The 17,801-nt window shown below is 40.1% G+C and overlaps 1 protein-coding gene across 10 annotated transcripts in view; it reads left to right on the plus strand.

Annotated features, from left to right (window-relative positions):
* PDE11A (phosphodiesterase 11A) overlaps window positions 1–17,801 on the plus strand; it is a 160,253-nt gene that overhangs the window by 64,455 nt on the left and 77,997 nt on the right. For all 10 annotated transcript variants that reach the window (XR_014524301.1, XM_083496151.1, XM_083496153.1 and 7 more), the window contains 6 exons: window positions 329–393; window positions 3,987–4,125; window positions 8,837–8,912; window positions 9,439–9,506; window positions 12,154–12,246; window positions 13,398–13,448. Coding sequence is in view for 9 of the 10 variants with exons in the window: in XM_083496151.1 (XP_083352277.1) it covers window positions 329–393; window positions 3,987–4,125; window positions 8,837–8,912; window positions 9,439–9,506; window positions 12,154–12,246; window positions 13,398–13,448 (492 nt within the window). In the remaining variant the exon portion in view is untranslated. The remainder of the gene's footprint in view (window positions 1–328; window positions 394–3,986; window positions 4,126–8,836; window positions 8,913–9,438; window positions 9,507–12,153; window positions 12,247–13,397; window positions 13,449–17,801) is intronic.

Here is a 17,801-nt window from a genome sequence, read left to right on the forward strand (position 1 = left end):
ACAAAAACATGGTTGGGGAAAAACAAGGAAAATATTCAACATGCTTCGCCATGAGAGCCATTAAAGTGAAAAAGAATGCTATAGAGGTAAACTTCGTGATCTGGAGTTGTGACTCTAATCTATATGAGCAATCGTTTTGCAGTCAACGAGTTTTGCATTTACTCAGCATTATTTAATTGGGGAAAGTGGGCTCTATGCAGTGAGCATAGAGAGTTGCTTTGTGCTTACTGTTTTATCACTTGAACATGTGTTTTTCCACTGTTGTGTTTTTAAAAAGTCGGGGGGGGGGGGAATCTGAGACTCATATGTGTTTGTTTTACCATGACAGGTAGTGAAATTCACCAAATCCTTCGAGTTGATGTCGCCAAAATGCAGTGCAGATGCAGAGAATAGGTTAGATCTCATGTTTTATATTGCAATCGATTATGTTTTAATGAATAATCATTGATTGTTGGACGGTCTATGAATAGCTGTTTTATAAAAGTGACACCCCCCCCCCACAAAGGCCTGAATTTAATATCTTTTCAATTCAATTAGATTATTTCACAATTTCTTGCATGTTGCACAAAATTAGCAGGACTTCCCTTCCTCCATCTTGTGCTGTTTCTTTTAAGTAACTGCATTTTACAATATGCTCTACCAGAGAAAATAATACTTTTCTCAGATGGTCCAGGTATAGGTTTAGTGCCTGCATAAACTACAAGAAGTTATGGTAGCCAGTAGACCTGGTGATGCGAGACAATGTATTATTGTGATCAGGTTAGCTCTCTCAAGAAGAGTTGCTACTAATGCAGCAACCTAAGTTGATGGAAAACACTTTGTGCCACCAACACTATGTGTCTACTCAAAGTAAGGAGCTTACAGTACACCGAAAGTACAAACCTGATTGCTAAGTATGTTCAACATAGATTGACTCTCCTCCAAATTCAGATGAACCACCTTCTAAAAACAGGGTTTCCAAACTTGGGTCTCCAGCTGTTTTGGGACTACAATTCCCATCATCCCTGACCATAGGTCCTGTTAACTATGGATAGTGGGAGTTGTAGTACAGCAACAGCTGGAGACCCAAGTTTTGGAAACCCGAATCTAAAAGAAACTCTCATTTGATAGAATATCTCTAGAGCAAGAGTAGCCAACATGGTGCCTTCCAGAAGTTTTGAGTTCCAGCTCCTATCAGCATGGTCAAGGGTGATATGATCTGTAATCCACAGCATCTGGATGGAATCAGTTGCAGCAGTAAGCATGTAGTAATAAGCACAAATTTGCTTGAGGTTTAGGCAGCCTACTGTTTGAACCCCCACTTGAATTATTTCTTGTTTTGTTAACTTGGATGCATTCTGCTGCTCCTAAAACCTGTCACACATAATCTAGTACTGATTTCATCCCCCTGTCATATAATAATGTCAAGATCTTAATTGATGCTGTGCGCTTTAAATCTCTGCCCGCTTCATGATGGATTTTGCAAGATACACAATTATGAGCTCTGTGCTTTGGTAATTGGAACCTTGCCCTCAAAGGCTCTTTTCCCCTCGGTGTTCCTGAAGCTGCTGAAATAAACTGAAAACATTTAACAAGATGCTGCATTTCTGCACCTTTACACATTTAGATGTTATACTGCTATCAAAGCATGTATTGTATAACTTTATTATTTGAACCGAAAACCATGTGAGTGAGATTTTTCTAAGACTTGCTGTCCTGTTTTCTTTTTAAGTAAGTTTTATTTATAAAACTTTTTGCTTTTAAACTGAGAACGTCAGTCTATGGAGAATTATGCAGCTAGCTAAAAATTATTCCCTTTTCTGTGGCTGATAGATCCAGCTGCTTTGTTGCTGATCCATTTCTCTTGTCTCAGTATGCTCTGCTCTGAGACTGATAGTCATGGTATTTTATTCAAAACAGTTAGAAAACTTATGTTGCTTTCCTTCAGTTTTTTAAATTTTCTTTTTACTTTTAACTTACAAAATTAGCTGAATATGATGTTGCTTATTCATCCCCCTGTTCATATGATGGCTCATATCTTAGGCTTTTTCTGAAGTTTTGACTGTAAACAGAGATTTCTTTGAGGATGTCGTCATGAAGCCTCTAATTCAGTCACTCACATGCAAATTAAGCCAAAATGCTTGGAATGAGTTCTGATTTGTTCCATTGAAGAGTTGATGCAAATTGAGTTAGATCCAGACACTTCACCTTAATTTGGTTGTGAATTGAGCTGCTTGTGTTACGTTGCTAAAAAAGAAATTTATGTAACAGCCTTGAATGTGATTTTGAAATGGCATTAAATTAATGGAAGAGTTATTCTGTACCATAGTAATACAGTGGAACCTCAGTTTTTGAGCATCTCGGAAGCCGAACATTTTGGTTTTCAAATGCTGAAAACCTGGAAGTAATTGCTTCCGTTTTCGAACACACCTCAGAAGTAGAACGGCTTCCGAGGCGTGTTTCTCAATTTTCTCCATTGAAATTGACGACCACCTATTGCGCCTCAGTTGTCAAACGTTTTGGAAGTCGAATGGTCTTCTGGAACGGATGATGTTTGACAACCAAGGTTCCACTGTACACTCCAATTAGAATTCTAAGCATTCTGCATTGACTTAAAATAGGGATGCAGAACGTGTGTGTTCCAATCCCCATCATCACCTTCAGTTATAAGGAAGATGGAGAAAGTGTCCTCTAAGGATGCAACCTCTATGAGATAAGTGTCAGCACTACCTTAGTAGCATGCTAGAGTCTGCAGTGTTCATCCATCTGGATTCTTTAAATATTACTTCACTCTATAAATGTTGAGGTTGCACTTTATTTTTACGCAACCTCGGCAGTGAAGCATTATTTAAAACACTGGGGGTTCACTCCAGTTTTATGTTACTGCATGCCGCCTCCATGGCAGCCATTGTGATTGGTGCCCCCAGCACTCTTAAAATGTTCTTACTAGTCCAAAAAGGCTGGCAACCCTTCTCTACAGTCTACGTTGGTTTACAATTCTCAATCTCGAGACCCAATACTAAGCGTTTATATATAAGACCTTTGAAAGTTCTAAATAACCATAAGAAGAAACTCTCTGCTTCTTTGAGTTCCCCTGCAATTAGATGTTTTCAGCAATGGAATCTGTCATTTTGAACAGTCTCCCGTGAGAAATTTACCTGGCCCCTTTGCAGTCAGTTTGGATGATATCTTTTGGCCTGTTGCATGGAGGAGAGTGAGAGCACACTGCCCTTCCTGGTGTAGCAGTCTCCATCCTCACATTGCATGTTCACATGGGGGACAGCATGCCAAGACCTTTTTTTCAAGTGGGTCAACTTCATAAGTAAGGGACATAGAGTTGGGGGCACAGAGCAGGTGTAAGGTGTTGGAGGACAGAGCTTGGTGTACAATGCAATCTGCCTCATGCCTTCTTATCTAGCATGATGCCCCAAAGTTCAATGGAAGATGCTGTCCTTCAAGATTCAGCTGCCAACCTCGTCAGCTTGTGTATGTGGAATGGAAAGGTGCCATCTTGCCCTTCACTCCAGAGAGCAGAATATTTTAGGCCGGCCACCTTGGGCCACCTTCATATATGCTGCGAGGAAGATGAACGGACCAGTGCTTGGCTGCACCACTCCAAATATATCATCCAAACCGACCCAGGTTTATTTCAGCAAACATTTCCCGGGATTCATCTTTCAGGATCTGTCCGTTGCTGTTAATTGAGTTCTGTCTGCTTTTTTACATAGCCACAGTGTCCTATTTTACTGTTACCTTTTTGCATATTTATTGAAATTTCCTTGTTTAGCCGCTTTGATCACATCCTTCATTTCTCTAAAAAATAAATAAATACTGGAAATAAGCATATAAATAAAACGGATGTATTATTCTGTTCCTAATGCCATTGAGCTGCTCTGAATTTTTATAGGTAATCCTGATATAAGGCTATGCTTTCCAGACTTATGAAGATGGGCTTTCAAGCAACAGTGACTATACCCTTTTCTTCCTCTGCTCTGCCTTTATGATAGCTTCAAAGACAGTTTGGAGAAACCGTCTTCATCTTATTCAGACTGGCTAGTAAATAATAGTATTGCTGAACTCGTAGCTTCCACGGGACTCCCAGTGAACATCAGTGACGCATATCAAGATCCTCGCTTTGATGCAGAAGTAAGGCATCCTCTACCTACATAATTACACACCTCGGTATTATCTTAAATCACAAAATCTTAGCTACTTCCATTATATCCGATGCCTTCCGTTGTGATTTGAATCATGTTTATAAATTGCTCTGCCGGCTCAGTGTTCATTTTATCAACGTATCAGATGCTGGCATAACCCTATTCAGGACACAACTACTCTCCCTCTTCTGAATTAACTTTATTCCATTAGGTTTAGTCATTTTTGTGGTAATAGCTGCATACTTGCAACCAGATCGTTGGATAGTTAATTCAAATAGTTAATTCTGCTCCCACCCTCACTTCTTTTCAGCCCTCCTTGTCTCTTTAGGATTAGTAAGGTCAGAACCAGCAATGAAAATAGAAACCAGGGCTCCCCACATTCTCATTAGTTGCAACATCCCACATGCCTTTAGCCCATAGTTCCCAGCCCACCAAACCAGCAAGTCTTCCCACTTCCTTCCTACTAATAATAGCATACAGCCCCTCCTCTCTTAGGTCCCTAGCTTTCTCCCAGTCCTGCTTTCTAGAGATGGGGTGGGCCGAGTCACAGCAAATGTGAGTGTCCAGGCTAAGATTGAAAAGAGCAAAAATCTGGGTTGGCACAGCCCCACAGGTGCCTTCCTTGATTCTGTTGGTTTAAACCCCGTCCCTCCTCCACTCACTACTCTGCCCCTGTCCCTCAAGGGGCACTCACCCCTTAAGGGAGGTGGGAGAGGCCCTGATAGTCCTTCCCCTGATAGTTTCAGACGTGAAGATGCTGCAGTGTGTATGCTGGCAGTATCTTCACTTTTGAAACAACTGGAAGGAGGAGAAAATGCACAGCAGGCCTCTCCCATGTGGGAGCCATTTCCACTATCTCTTAGCCCAGCCTCGCCCTCAAAGTGAGTGTTCTCCCCACACCCCCATGTTGGGGAGTGGGAATCAGCCCCCCCCCCCGAGTATTTGAATCGGAGACTGGAAGGGGGTCGAACAGTTTCGGGCGAGCAATCTTACATTAGTCCTTTTACCATGCCTCTGCATTTCATCAACTCCATGTGTCTACCAGCCACCTTTTCTTCAGACTACTGCTTTTGAGGCCACAATTTACTTTTTACCAATTCCTTCAGCCACCCTGTCTTGAGCAGCCTTCCTAATACTCCTTCCACCCTCTCCTCCACTATAGAGCTTTTCAGAATCTTCAGTTCTGTGAGGTTTATTCAGAGCTTCCCCTCTGATCCATCCCTGCTGTCCCAGTTCCACTTTTCCTGTACCCTTTTCCCTCAATCCTCATTTTCCATTTCTTCATTGAGTCTCCCTTTTCTTAACTCTGTTGGACTACCTGCACTCTTCCTTTAACATGCTTGCCTCTGGGCTCCCTGCCTATTGCTTTCTCTGCTTTAAGGATTTTTTTTCCAACTCCCAGACTGCACTTGTGTGAAGTTTTAATTCCATACAAACTAACAACTTCCCCTTGCCTCATAGAAAGTGGACTGCAAACTACTTCAGTTCTTAGAGCAGGAGCTCCATACCTTTTGGGGCATGGGGACACATTTGTTGTCCACACCACAACATTCTAATTTCACAGAATAAAAACTTGCTGATACCCAGGCTCCCCCCAAAGAAGGCAGAAAAGACCTACAACTCTCCCCCCCCAAAAAAAACCCCCACAGATAATAAAAATCAGATACCATCCACCAAATAACAGACATGTTCCAAATGTCAAAAAGTAGCCTCCCCCAAAGAACTTGGTTCTAAAAATGTAAACATTGAGTGGTTTAACATTGGGGGGGGCACCATGGGGGGGGTGTCTGATTGCCTGTGGGCACCATGTTGATAACCCCAATCTGAGAATAACTAAATTCCCTAAGCAGTTGCACTTGTCCAGTTCAGCCACTGTCAGAGGCTTAACTATCACAACTGCAATGCAATCAAGATTGCTGGAAGGAGAGAATTAGGTAGATAAAATAAAACACAGGGAATACTCAGAGCAGCCCCAGTATTGTTAAAGTACAAGAAAGAAACTACAAGAAAAGAAGATTCCACCAAACTACAAGAAAGAAGATTCCACCTAAACATTAGGAAGAACTTCCTGACAGTAAGAGCTGTTCGACAGTGGAATTTGCTGCCAAGAAGTGTGGTGGAGTCTCCTTTTTTGGAGGTCTTTAAGCAGAGGCTTGACAACCATATGTCAGGAGTGCTCTGATGGTGTTTCCTGCTTGGCAGGGGGTTGGACTCGATGGCCCTTGTGGTCTCTTCCAACTCTATGATTCTATGATTCTATAAGTCAACATGTGACTGCAGTCAGCATCCAATAATGTGCTTTACAAAACAACAACAACGAGACTGCTTGGCTGTTATTGAAAACTCTCTCCACATTTATTAACTTACAAATTTATTCTTCCTCTTTAGACTTGATCTTTAGATTTTGGAGAACCATGTAACGTATTCAAAATCTAATAAAATGTACGTTAACAGGAGATGTGTTCTGCTTCAAATGATAGTTTTTAGATAAATAGGTTTTGTAGCATACCTCAGAAAGAATATTCTGAGATGTAGGCTTGAGATGATTTATACTGAAAGGCATAAAATCTGAAGGGGAAGTCAAATTTTAAAATAGTGCAGGGAATTAGATGGCGACATCACAGTGCCCTAGAGCCACTGTAGGTAATATTTTTGTATTGTATTTGTATATTATTCATCCTCCACAAACTCAGAACAGTGTACACGGTGCTATTCCAACTGAAGCTGTATTTTACAAAGTTTTCAGTTTATAGGAAACCTGTCAAGAAATGCCTTCCAGGTCATCACAGTCATGTTTTAAAAACCCGATATATTTGAGATAAACTCCCGGGACTAATTCACAGTAGAAATAGTGGGTTTAAATTTATTCAGCTTTTCAGAAATACAGTTAATGCCAAAACATATGCAGAAGGAAGACCTGCCATACTCCTACTGCATTTGTAGTTATTTAATATATCACATTCTGCTTAGCATGTAATATCTGTGTTTGCTAAGGCAATCATAACGTTGGTGGGGGGAAATGAGATGGTAAAAAAGACATTACATATCCCAGTAAAACAGAGACTCAGAAAATACAACCAAGTTCACTCCCAACTAAAACAAGTGAAAGACTTTGCTGTTTGTAAAGAGCTTTCCAGCTTAGACTTTGCTGCTTTCTCTTTCAATTAGCACTTCGTTAAAATTATTTCATTGTGTTTTTCACCTTGTAAGCTGCCCCAAACACTTGATGGAAGGAGGTGACAACAAATGAATGAATAAAAGCACCGAAGTAAAAAGGTGTCAGAATTTTACTTTCAATTTGAAAGTAGTATAAGAAAAACATGAAGAAAAACAAAAATGTGACAGGAAATGCTGTGGCACATTTCTTATCTTACTTCAATAAGAAATTATGATTATTATTTTTTAATAAAGTGATTTTTCTCCAAAAACCTGACTTCAGAGATTAAATATCTATGAAAACAGGGGCAAACATTAACTATTGCTGCCTCATGTGTCACATATTTCCTTCTCTGTGTAAACTAAAGCAGTTATTTATTTATTTATGCAGAATAAAGTAAGTGTGAAACAAATATGAATTAGATGCATTACATAGTAATCAAAACATTTCAGGGGATTCCTGGGGGGGGGGGGCAGACACCCTTCATTTTGCTGTTCTGGGAAGGAAGCCTGCTGTTGGCTTTCTATAGAGCCGACCAGTTTTGTAATTTGCTAGATAACCTAGGAAGGAGGAGATTTGGTACAATTAAGCTTGGTGCTTCTCCATATAAATTTTGGGTTTAATGTATTGATTGTTATATGGCTCTTGGTACTGAATATAGTGAAAATTAGAAAGCTGTGTGCCTGTTTTGGAAGGAAGGAGGTCAATCTGAGCCTGCTTGAGCCCTCATAAACATACAGAACAAGCCTTGATTTTGTGGGACGAAAAATATATGGATCCCTGTGGACCCATGTGTGAGTGAACGTGAAAAAGAAACAGTTGAGTGCCTGGACTCAAAATGTGGGGCTAGCACACAGAGAACCCCAGTAATACAGTATTACTCACAAAAATAAGCTGCACAATGAAGCATTAGGAATGTAGGTTGTTGGATCTTTCTTATCCTATTCAGCTGTACACAGCAGCTGACCTCTTATTACCCCGCTGGCAATGAGCAGACCACACACTGTTAAGTAAGTTTAAAACGCTTTACTTACAGATTCAAGGTCTTAAGTCATGCGTCATTCCATGCAGCAGCAAAGATAATACAGGCAAAATACACTTGAGACACATGCTCAAAGCTTGGGAGCAAGCTTACACATGTCTTCCTTGGTGGATTGCATGATGTGCAGAGAGGGAGGGAGAGAGAGGAAGTAGAAAGGCTGAACTTTCTCCCTTTCCAGATCTAGCTGAGCCTATCCAGCAGTACAGCTCTGCGATCCTTAATCATGCATTAACTAGCAGTCATGCACAGTTATTTGCCTGCAGATCTGGATCCTTCTATGTATTTGGACAATTTCCCATATAGGCTAATGTAAGGGTCAAGGGTTGAAATCCTGCTCACTTTGAGCTTGGAAGTAGTACAGTCTGTATACATGTACTGTATTTGAATTTCATTTGGTTTGTAGTAATGCAACCTTTTGAGCATATCACTTGCTAGACGTGTTGGACAAATGCTAGGTCATATACCATGCTAGTCACTAATTGTATTGTTTTCATGTCCTAGGCTGACCAGATTTCTGGCTTTCATATAAGATCCGTTCTCTGTGTCCCTATATGGAATAGCAGTCACCAAATAATTGGTAAGATATCACTCAATAATGACTAATGTGGTTGTGCTGTTAAACTTCAGAACGCCCTCCTTAGAGAAGCTACATTGGCTGGCTTCTTACTTGTTGGCTTTCAGCCTGCAGTTGTAGACTTTTTGTTCCAACAGGCTTTTGGTAACTGACTGTTTTTAAGGAACGAGCTGGTGCTTTGATGTTTTTATTGTAACGATCTGCATGTTTTAATAGCTATAATGTTTGATTGTTTGTTTTTTATTGCTTCCCTCCTCTCTATATTTTTAGCTGTTTCTAGTTCAGCTGTAAAATACTGAGATATGCTCACTATATAATGTCTTGACCTTAAGATTTGTAGGATACAGGATTTAAGACAGCCCAGCTAGCAGCCTAATTAATTAAGCCAATGTGACCAGGCATAGGAGAGAGTTTCCCCCATTTGGTTTAGCTGACACATACAGTTTTGATAAATAAGCCAGTAACTACTACAATACAAGGAGCTATGAATTAATGTATAAAATGAACTATGTTTGCTAACTTTCCACAGGAGTAGCTCAAGTGCTGAATAGGCTTGATGGGAAACCGTTCGACGATGCCGACCAGCGACTCTTTGAGGTGAGAAATGTTAAGTTTGCAGCAGGGACTTCTACTTGAGCGGTACAGGTAATGGACACAATCCAGCTTTGACATTGATGTTTATTTGCTTCAGCAGGGCTGAAGTAATTGCTTGCTTTAAGGCTTCAGCCCCTGCACATTTACTTGAGATTGCGCTCCACTGAACACTCTGGGTGTTGCTTCTCAACAAATTTATATAGGTTTGGATTGCAATTCTCCTGTTCATAACAACGGGATTTGCTAAACTTCGTCTGGAATACAGCCTATGTATTTCTGCAAGTGGAGTCTCCTTTACACTTGTGTTGTACGCAAAAAGGCATGTTCGTACTGCTCTTATTTTACATATACTCCTAAATGAAGTCCAGTGAAAGTACTAGAATGGATTTTCTTGTAGGGGTGGCTAGGCTGCATTCTGAGAATGATTAATCCTGATAATGATCCTAGTAACAACTTCCAGACTTTCTCAGTCTTATTGCAACTCCACCAAGTACAGAAACATTTCTAACATTTCCAGCATTTCTCACAGTAACTATTATATATTTTTGCCAGATGAGATGGAGCTTTAAAGGAACTTTGTAATGGCTTCCCTTCAGTTTTCTACATGGAGAGGCTGCAGGGCCTTTTGTAAAAATGAAGTGCCAAACAGAATCTGAAATATCAATTCCCGAAGTATTATTCCATTTAGTTTGAAAATTACTGCTTTCAGTTCCCACTCTGTAGCTTATAAGAGCATGATAGATCTAAAACAAGGACCCTTTCCATTTCTTCCTCTACAGTTTCTTCACCTCAAATAGTAGTAATTCAGACAGAGATGTTTTTGCTTCCATCATTCCAGTTCTAAAATTGTAGGCTAGAAAATGTTTCAGTTGATAGTACTGAATCCAGGATGGAGAATTACCTCCAAAAATAGTTGTAATTTGAGAATAACTAATAAGATAGAATTGGTTAATTTCAAACTACTCTGGATGTAAAAACTTGTATATTTAGGAACACAGGAAGTTGCCTGATGCTGAATCGGATCGTTGGTCCATCTCTCTTGTTATTATCCACAGTGCTTTGCAGTAGATCTCCAGAGCCATAGCTTTGTGGTAACAGAGATACTCTGTATATGAATTGACCGTTGTCTTGTGCTGCATACTAGTTTTCCCTGCTGCTAGGCACACTGCTTCAACTGGTAATACAAATTTTTTTGCAGTACTGCATCAGCCAGCCTTTTAGACTAATGGGTAGTTTTCAACTATCTCACACAATACTGACAGAATTCCACAGGCTATAAGTGAATTTATACATAACACTAACCCATATCTTGTTTCTCCTGGGGGAAGGGGAACATACAGATCACCTGTGTGGGGTGATTGATAAAAGAATGTGCTGAATGCCTACATTCAGAATCGCAGGACAAGTAAACTCGTGTGTGTGTGAGAGAGACCCATCAGCAGAGTTTTAAAACACAGAATCATGCAGCGCAGTGGGAATGTTAGACCTTTTAAATTCTAGCTCCTTACAGTGCTTTCCCCTCTCTGTCCCTCTTGCAATGAACAAGTAAGTTTAAATGCTTGGTAAGTTTACATGCTTTACTTACAAACTCCAAAGGTCAGATTCATGCATTATTCCATACAGTAAACACAGGCAGAAATCTTGGCATACAAAATATAATGTAATACAGTTCTACCTTGGGTTACATACGCTTCAGGTTACATATGCTTCAGGTTACAGACTCCGCTAACCCAGAACTATTACCTCAGGTTAAGAACTTTGCTTCAGGATGAGAACAGAAATTACACAGCGGCAGTGGGAGGCCCCATTAGCTAAAGTGGTGCTTCAGGTTAAGAACAGTTTCAGGTTAAGAACGGACCTCCGGAACAAATTTAGTACTTAACTTGAGGTACCACTGTAACTATAAATAAGCATGTATTCTGAGCTTGTAGTGAGCAGGCTCAGGCGCATCCTATCTCACTGAGTTCACAGGGTGAAAGGAGAATGAACAAACAAGGAAACTTACCTTCCTTCCACGTGAGGACATGACTTAGCTGAGTCTGAGAATACAGTTCTGTGATCTTAACCCCTTCATGCGTTAACTAGCCCTAAGCTTGCTAGTTATATCTGGCTACAATTTCTCCCTTATCAGGAAAATGTAACAATTGCATGCACAATGTAATAAACCACCCAGAGTCCCATCTAGACTTACAGGTTCTTAAAACTGTTTCCTTGTAGCAACAAAGTTTGTTTTGTTTTCTTCCACCCTTTGCCATTTGCCTCTATAGCTTGACAAGTGTCTGGGTTGAAGTGGGGCGGAGGGGAACCCATTGTTAAATTAGATGGTTCAGTTTGAACATAACGCCAAACCATAGTTAAAAGTAACCACCATTTTGCAAGCCAACAAAAAAACATGGTTCCCCATTGCTATTCGTCTGTGGTTCATCTGCTCCTGGGCTGGATTTAGGTGTTGTTCAGACAACAGAAATAAGCTATAGCTTAACATAATGTGCTAACAATACCATTGTGTTGGTGTCATGGCTATTTCGCCTTATGTTTAACAATCTGACTCAGGTTCCCAGAGAATTGTGTGTTTAAAGAACTTCTTAACAAATAAACTAATGTTGATCTCTGCAGATGACATGTTACAATTTTTTATTTATTTTCCTAGGCTTTTGTCATATTTTGTGGCTTGGGCATCAACAATACAATAATGTATGACCAAGTGAATAAATCCTGGGCAAAACAATCTGTGGCTCTTGATGTGAGTATCACTGTAAATCAACTTAACATTTACTAAGGGGGAAGAATTGATATATTTATTATTTGTATTTTAATCTTTCCTGCCATAGAAATAAGATGCATGCATTTCTATTTTAATTTATTGCCTAGCTCCCCGTGCTCCTCAACATAAGAGAGAGGAAGTTAGTTTTGTTCTGTTTCCTATCCAGTCTTGGTGATGTGTTTTCCAAGGACCTGAATGTCTCCATTGAACTTGGTCAATTCAGATCTAGGCTATCTTGTCATGACTGAAAAGTACCCATGGGTTTCTAGCTGGCCACTGTGAGAACAGGATGTTGCACTAAATGGGCCATTTCCTGATCCAGCAGGACGCTATGTCCAGATCTGTGATTTCGTTGTATTCCAATGTCCACGATAAGAAAGCTTAAAATTCTAGATAGCTGTGGCATAAGCAATGGGGAATCAGACATCTATAGTAGCTTGAAAGTTGTTGGTATGAATGGGCATGCTCCTTTTCCACTGACTTGGAAATAAACATTTGAAAACTATTGCAGCTGCATGCAAATGTCCACGCCATGGCTGTGTATATAATCACAGTCAAAAGTGTGTTTAAGGCTCATCCTGGTACAAAATAAAGGCTCTGTAACTGAAAAATCATTTCAGCATAAAAATGTAATTGATCAATTGTTAAGATACTGCTCTATTAGAAGGTAAAGATTGATCACACTCTTATCTGAATATTGATGAAGGCAATGATGAAAAACCATCACAATTTGGTTTTAAAAAACAACACAAGGGTGGAATCAGTGGTATTTGATTCTGAATACACATGGGAAGGTGTCGATTTCCAGCAGTGCTCCCTTCTTCCTGTGCACACTTGGGTTCAGCCCATAATTATTTTCCTTTGGATTATTTTTCTTCATGTCAGAACAATAACATTGTCCGTGGCTTTACAGTATTTCTGAAATACCATTTCCTAAGAAATTATCTAGTAGGTAAATGCTGCAAGTAGAATTGATGACCTGTGGTGTAATATCTCACATATAATGTATGGTGATTCATATATATTAATAAATACTTTTAATAGTCCTTTCAGAGACTGCTTAAAGTTCCTATTTCATTTGAGCTTCTCACTTGTGGAATTTCTCCCCCTCCTAATTTGTTCTGGGTCAGGTGCTGTCTTACCATGCGACATGTTCAAAGGCAGAAGTGGACAAATTTAAGGTAACCTATCAACATTTTACTTCCTGGAAAGGGGCTGTATAGAGGATTTAAAGAATGAAATAGCCAACAAAAATAAGCAGAACTGTGGGGAAAGATTTAATTTCTTGTGGCACTGTAAATTTGTTTCAGTACTAATTTCCGATCTTCTCTGTGGTAACTTGTAGCCTATAATAAAATTATTGTAATTGTCTCCCTCTGCCATTTTTGTGATCACATGAATAACTCATGTCAGGATTATTCTCTGTTCTTTTCATTTAGGACTCTGAATTGTTATCTCCCCTTCCCCTCTTAACTCCATCTCCCTGTTGTCCCATATTTCTGCCTTAGTGACTATTCAACATCATGATGTACTGTTAATAAAAGTTTCCTAAGTGTTTAGAGAAGTTTTTAATATTTCATGCTGTATTGTTTTTAACACTCGATTGGGAGCCACTCAGAATGGCTGAGGAAACTCATCCAGATGGGCGGGGTATAAATAATAAATTATTATTATTAGTAGTAGTAGTAGTAGTAGTAGTAGTAGTAGTAGTACAACATTTAAAAAAAGAACAAATCGCTGCTTTCAGCATCATAGTCTCGAAAGACACTAGGAAAAAGTATCGTGGATCTGGGGGAGAAAGGGCACTTAGTTACGAGAAAGTAAGGGGAGGAAAATGACTCAAAGAATAACATTACTAACTTATATGAAGAAAGAAATACAAGAGAGGAAGATGAGCTTTTAACAATTTCCTAAAGTGAGACAAAGAGGAAGCCAAATGAATGAATGAATGAATGAATGAATGAATGTAAACATATATTCATTTGCACGTGTGTATACAAAACAATGGGAAGTTTGAGCAGGCAGTCGGTGGAAGATTGAATCCATGGGTTTCACTAGAAATGTTTATATCATTGTAGCTAATGAAGCCTAAAAGGCTGCCCACAGGAGGTTTCTCATTGTGGATTGTTTCATTATTTATTAATTTTACAGAGAAATCCTATACTCCAATTATGTGGAGGGAGAAGGAGATATGTTGTTGCTTTGCTGGTGGAACAGCTGCTGTATCTCTTGTGTCCTCAGTTCAGGAGGTGACAGGGAAAACACACAACCAGAAAATGCAAAAAACAGTGTAAAAGTGCCTTTGAAACGCTCCATTGCCCACCAACCAGGGACAGTCGGTGATGACACTCACATATGTTGAGGGCCAGGGATGATGGGCACTAGACTCCTCAATGAACACATCCTCTATCATAACACACACACAAAATGATGCCACAGCGCCCCCCAATCCATCCGCTACAGTCGCACAGCTGGCATTAATCTCTGTATAGCCAGGCTGCAGGCATTTCTCCAGGCAGATGTTCAAAACCCCTTAACGTTCCTTACAAGCACTCTTTTATGAGCATAACAGAAAGGATGGAAGGAGAGCCCACACAACAAAAGTCGCCACATAGCTCCCTAGAAAAGGAAGCTTGCAGGAAGCACGTAAAGTTCTTTAGGACAAGTGTTCAAAAACTTTCCAGGGAGGAAAAAAGATGCATCTGAACTCCTTTCCAAAGATAATATGTAAACTGTTCTCTGTTGATGTGTAATTTACAGTGTGTTTTTTTAAAAACCTAAACTGATTGTGCAGCTGGGAATGCTGTGCAAGAGATCAATATTTAATAGCTGTATTACATTATTGATAGCTTTGTAAGATACTCCTTTTTGTAGGCAAACAGCACTCAGGAGAACCCTATAGCAGAAAATAACGAATCACTTGTTTTATGAAATCTTTGATTCAAACTGCAATATTAATAGCAGTTCTGCTTTGGTACTTTGGCTGACCTTTGCTTAAACAATAACCGTAAATGGAGATATCTTCAATAGGATATCTATTTAAATCACTTTAAAAAAAATAAGTTTTATTTGTAGGAAGTCACACCAAACCTTGGATATGTAGAAAGACTTCAGTATTACTTCACTGTGCCTGTATGCATAGTTCTTCAATTTGACACATAGACTTTGGGTTGGATCCGGAGATGTGCACTTGATGAAATTCTATTGGTGGTGCTGTTCTTGAACTGTTGTCAAGTGCTAGCAGAAGGCCATATGGAACACTGTGCAAGTGATTTTGGAAAACAGTGTGCTAGTAGTCATCCTTTGATAGTAGAATTCCTTTGATGCTCTGTTGTCCTAATAGCTCATTAACTCAGGCTGACGCCTCACACCTCACACAGAGGCTGGCCTGACTTAATTACCGTATTTTTCGCTCTATAAGACGCACCAGACCACAAGACGCACCTAGTTTTTGGAGTAGGAAAACAAGAAAAAAAAATATTCTGAATCTCAGAAGCCAGAACAGCAAGAGGGATCACTGCGCAGTGAAAGCAGCAATCCCTCTTGCTGTTCTGGCTTCTGGGATAGCTGCGCAGCCTGCACTCGCTCCATAAGATGCACACACATTTTCCCCTTACTTTTTAGGAGGGAAAAAGTGAGTCTTATACAGCAAAAAATACGGTAGCTTTTAACACACAGCCTAATTACACATGCCTTAATACACACACACACACACGTCTGTTTCCCATTTTTAACACACAAAGCCTTAATTAAATTCTAACACCTACTGGACCTAGGAATTTAGGGTGCCCAGCACCCACAAACTCATAACAATACGCAAGAGCCTGTTGAAGCGTGAGGTCCCTTTTGCCTGGTGTGATTGCCTGTTTTGGTTATCATTAGGGAGGCACACAATTGGAGCAAAAATGTTCACTTCCTTTAAAGCAACAGCAGAAACTTTAAAAGGCGTCTGCAGTGGCCTTTCCCAACTCATCTGGCAAGCAACGTAGGAAACGGCCTTATACTGAGTGAAACCATTGGTCCATCTAACTAACCCATTATTGTTTACACTGACTGGGAGCTGCTGCCCAGCGTTTCAAATAGGAGATGCTGGGGATTGAACCTGAGGCTTGAGATGCTCTGCCGCTGAGGCACAGACCCGTCCCCTTAAGCAAAAGGATTGTTGTAACTAGCACTGTGGATTCCTGCCTTTGCAGTTTCAGTTGCCCTTTCAAAGAAGGAAACTTTGTGTGTGTGTTGCATACAGTGGTACCTCGGGTTAAGAACTTAATTCGTTCTGGAGGTCTGTTCTTAACCTGAAACTGTTCTTAACCTGAAGCACCACTTTAGCTAATGGGGCCTCCTGCTGCCGCCACGCCGCCGGAGCAGGATTTCTGTTCTCATCCTGAAGCAAAGTTCTTAACGTGAGGTAATATTTCTGAGTTAGCGGAGTCTATAACCTGAAGCGTATGTAACCTGAGATACCACTGTAATTCTCTTGTAAAAGAGACACTTTCACAGTGCAGTTGTTGGGAAGTCCTTTGCCATGCAAGGTGAAAGGATCACAATTTCAGAGACAACCCAACCCACCACCTCCCTGCTGCCTGGAGAGTGCTGCGCTTTCCCCGAAAAACTTCATTCCACTGGAATGTCACTTTTCACTGCAGAAGGGGGAAATCTGGTCTAACTCTAAAGCTTGCACAGTGAGGAAAGTCAGGATTCTGTGACTCAGGAGTGTAGAGTGCAACACAATTTCTTTGAATCTCCAGCATGCTTTGAAAATGGCTGAAAATCATTTTTCACCCCCCCCCCAAATGCCAGCATTGTTTTATTCCTAGTATTAGTATGCTAAATATAAGAGTGCAAAGAAACAAAACAAACAAAGGTGTGTCACTGGCAATTTCCCATTTCCAGTATTTGCAATTTCTGTTTTTATTAGTCAATATGTTGGCAAGTTAAGGCTTAAAAGAATTAATGCTTTGAGGGGAAAAGTCAATGATATTGACGCATAAGACTCCCATACTGAAAGGGATGTTGCATTTCTGTATTGTTGCAGTTCGGCTTACAAGTACATTATGCAGCTGTTTTTTTTTTTATTTCTTCTTTACCATTACATCTGCTGCGGAGCCTAAACGGCTGTTGTCTAATCATTAAATGATGCTTATAGAAAAACCCAGGAAAATTGGAAACCTCCTATGTTAGGGAATGTTGCATTATTTATAGAAGGAGGTAAAAAATTTCATGCTTCTGTTCAACTCTTGCCTTCAAACTATTCAGCCATGTAGAAATTTCTAATCATTAATTCATCCAAAGAAATTCTATGCAAAATTAATAACCTATAAATAGCATAAGTATTAGTAATATTCAGCATGACAAGAGCAGGATTTCCCAAATGTAGGTCTCCAGCTGTTTTTGGACTACAACTCCCATCATCCCTAGCTAGCAGGTCCAGTGGTGATGGATGATGGGAATTGTAGTCCAAAAACAGCTGGAGACCCAAGTTTGGGAAACACTGGTCTGGAGCAATCACTTCTCTCACTCTTCCCCGCCCCCCC

The sequence above is a fragment of the Podarcis liolepis genome (assembly GCF_965112155.1).
Source record: "Podarcis liolepis genome assembly, chromosome: 1".
Taxonomy (NCBI): Eukaryota; Metazoa; Chordata; class Lepidosauria; order Squamata; family Lacertidae; genus Podarcis; species Podarcis liolepis.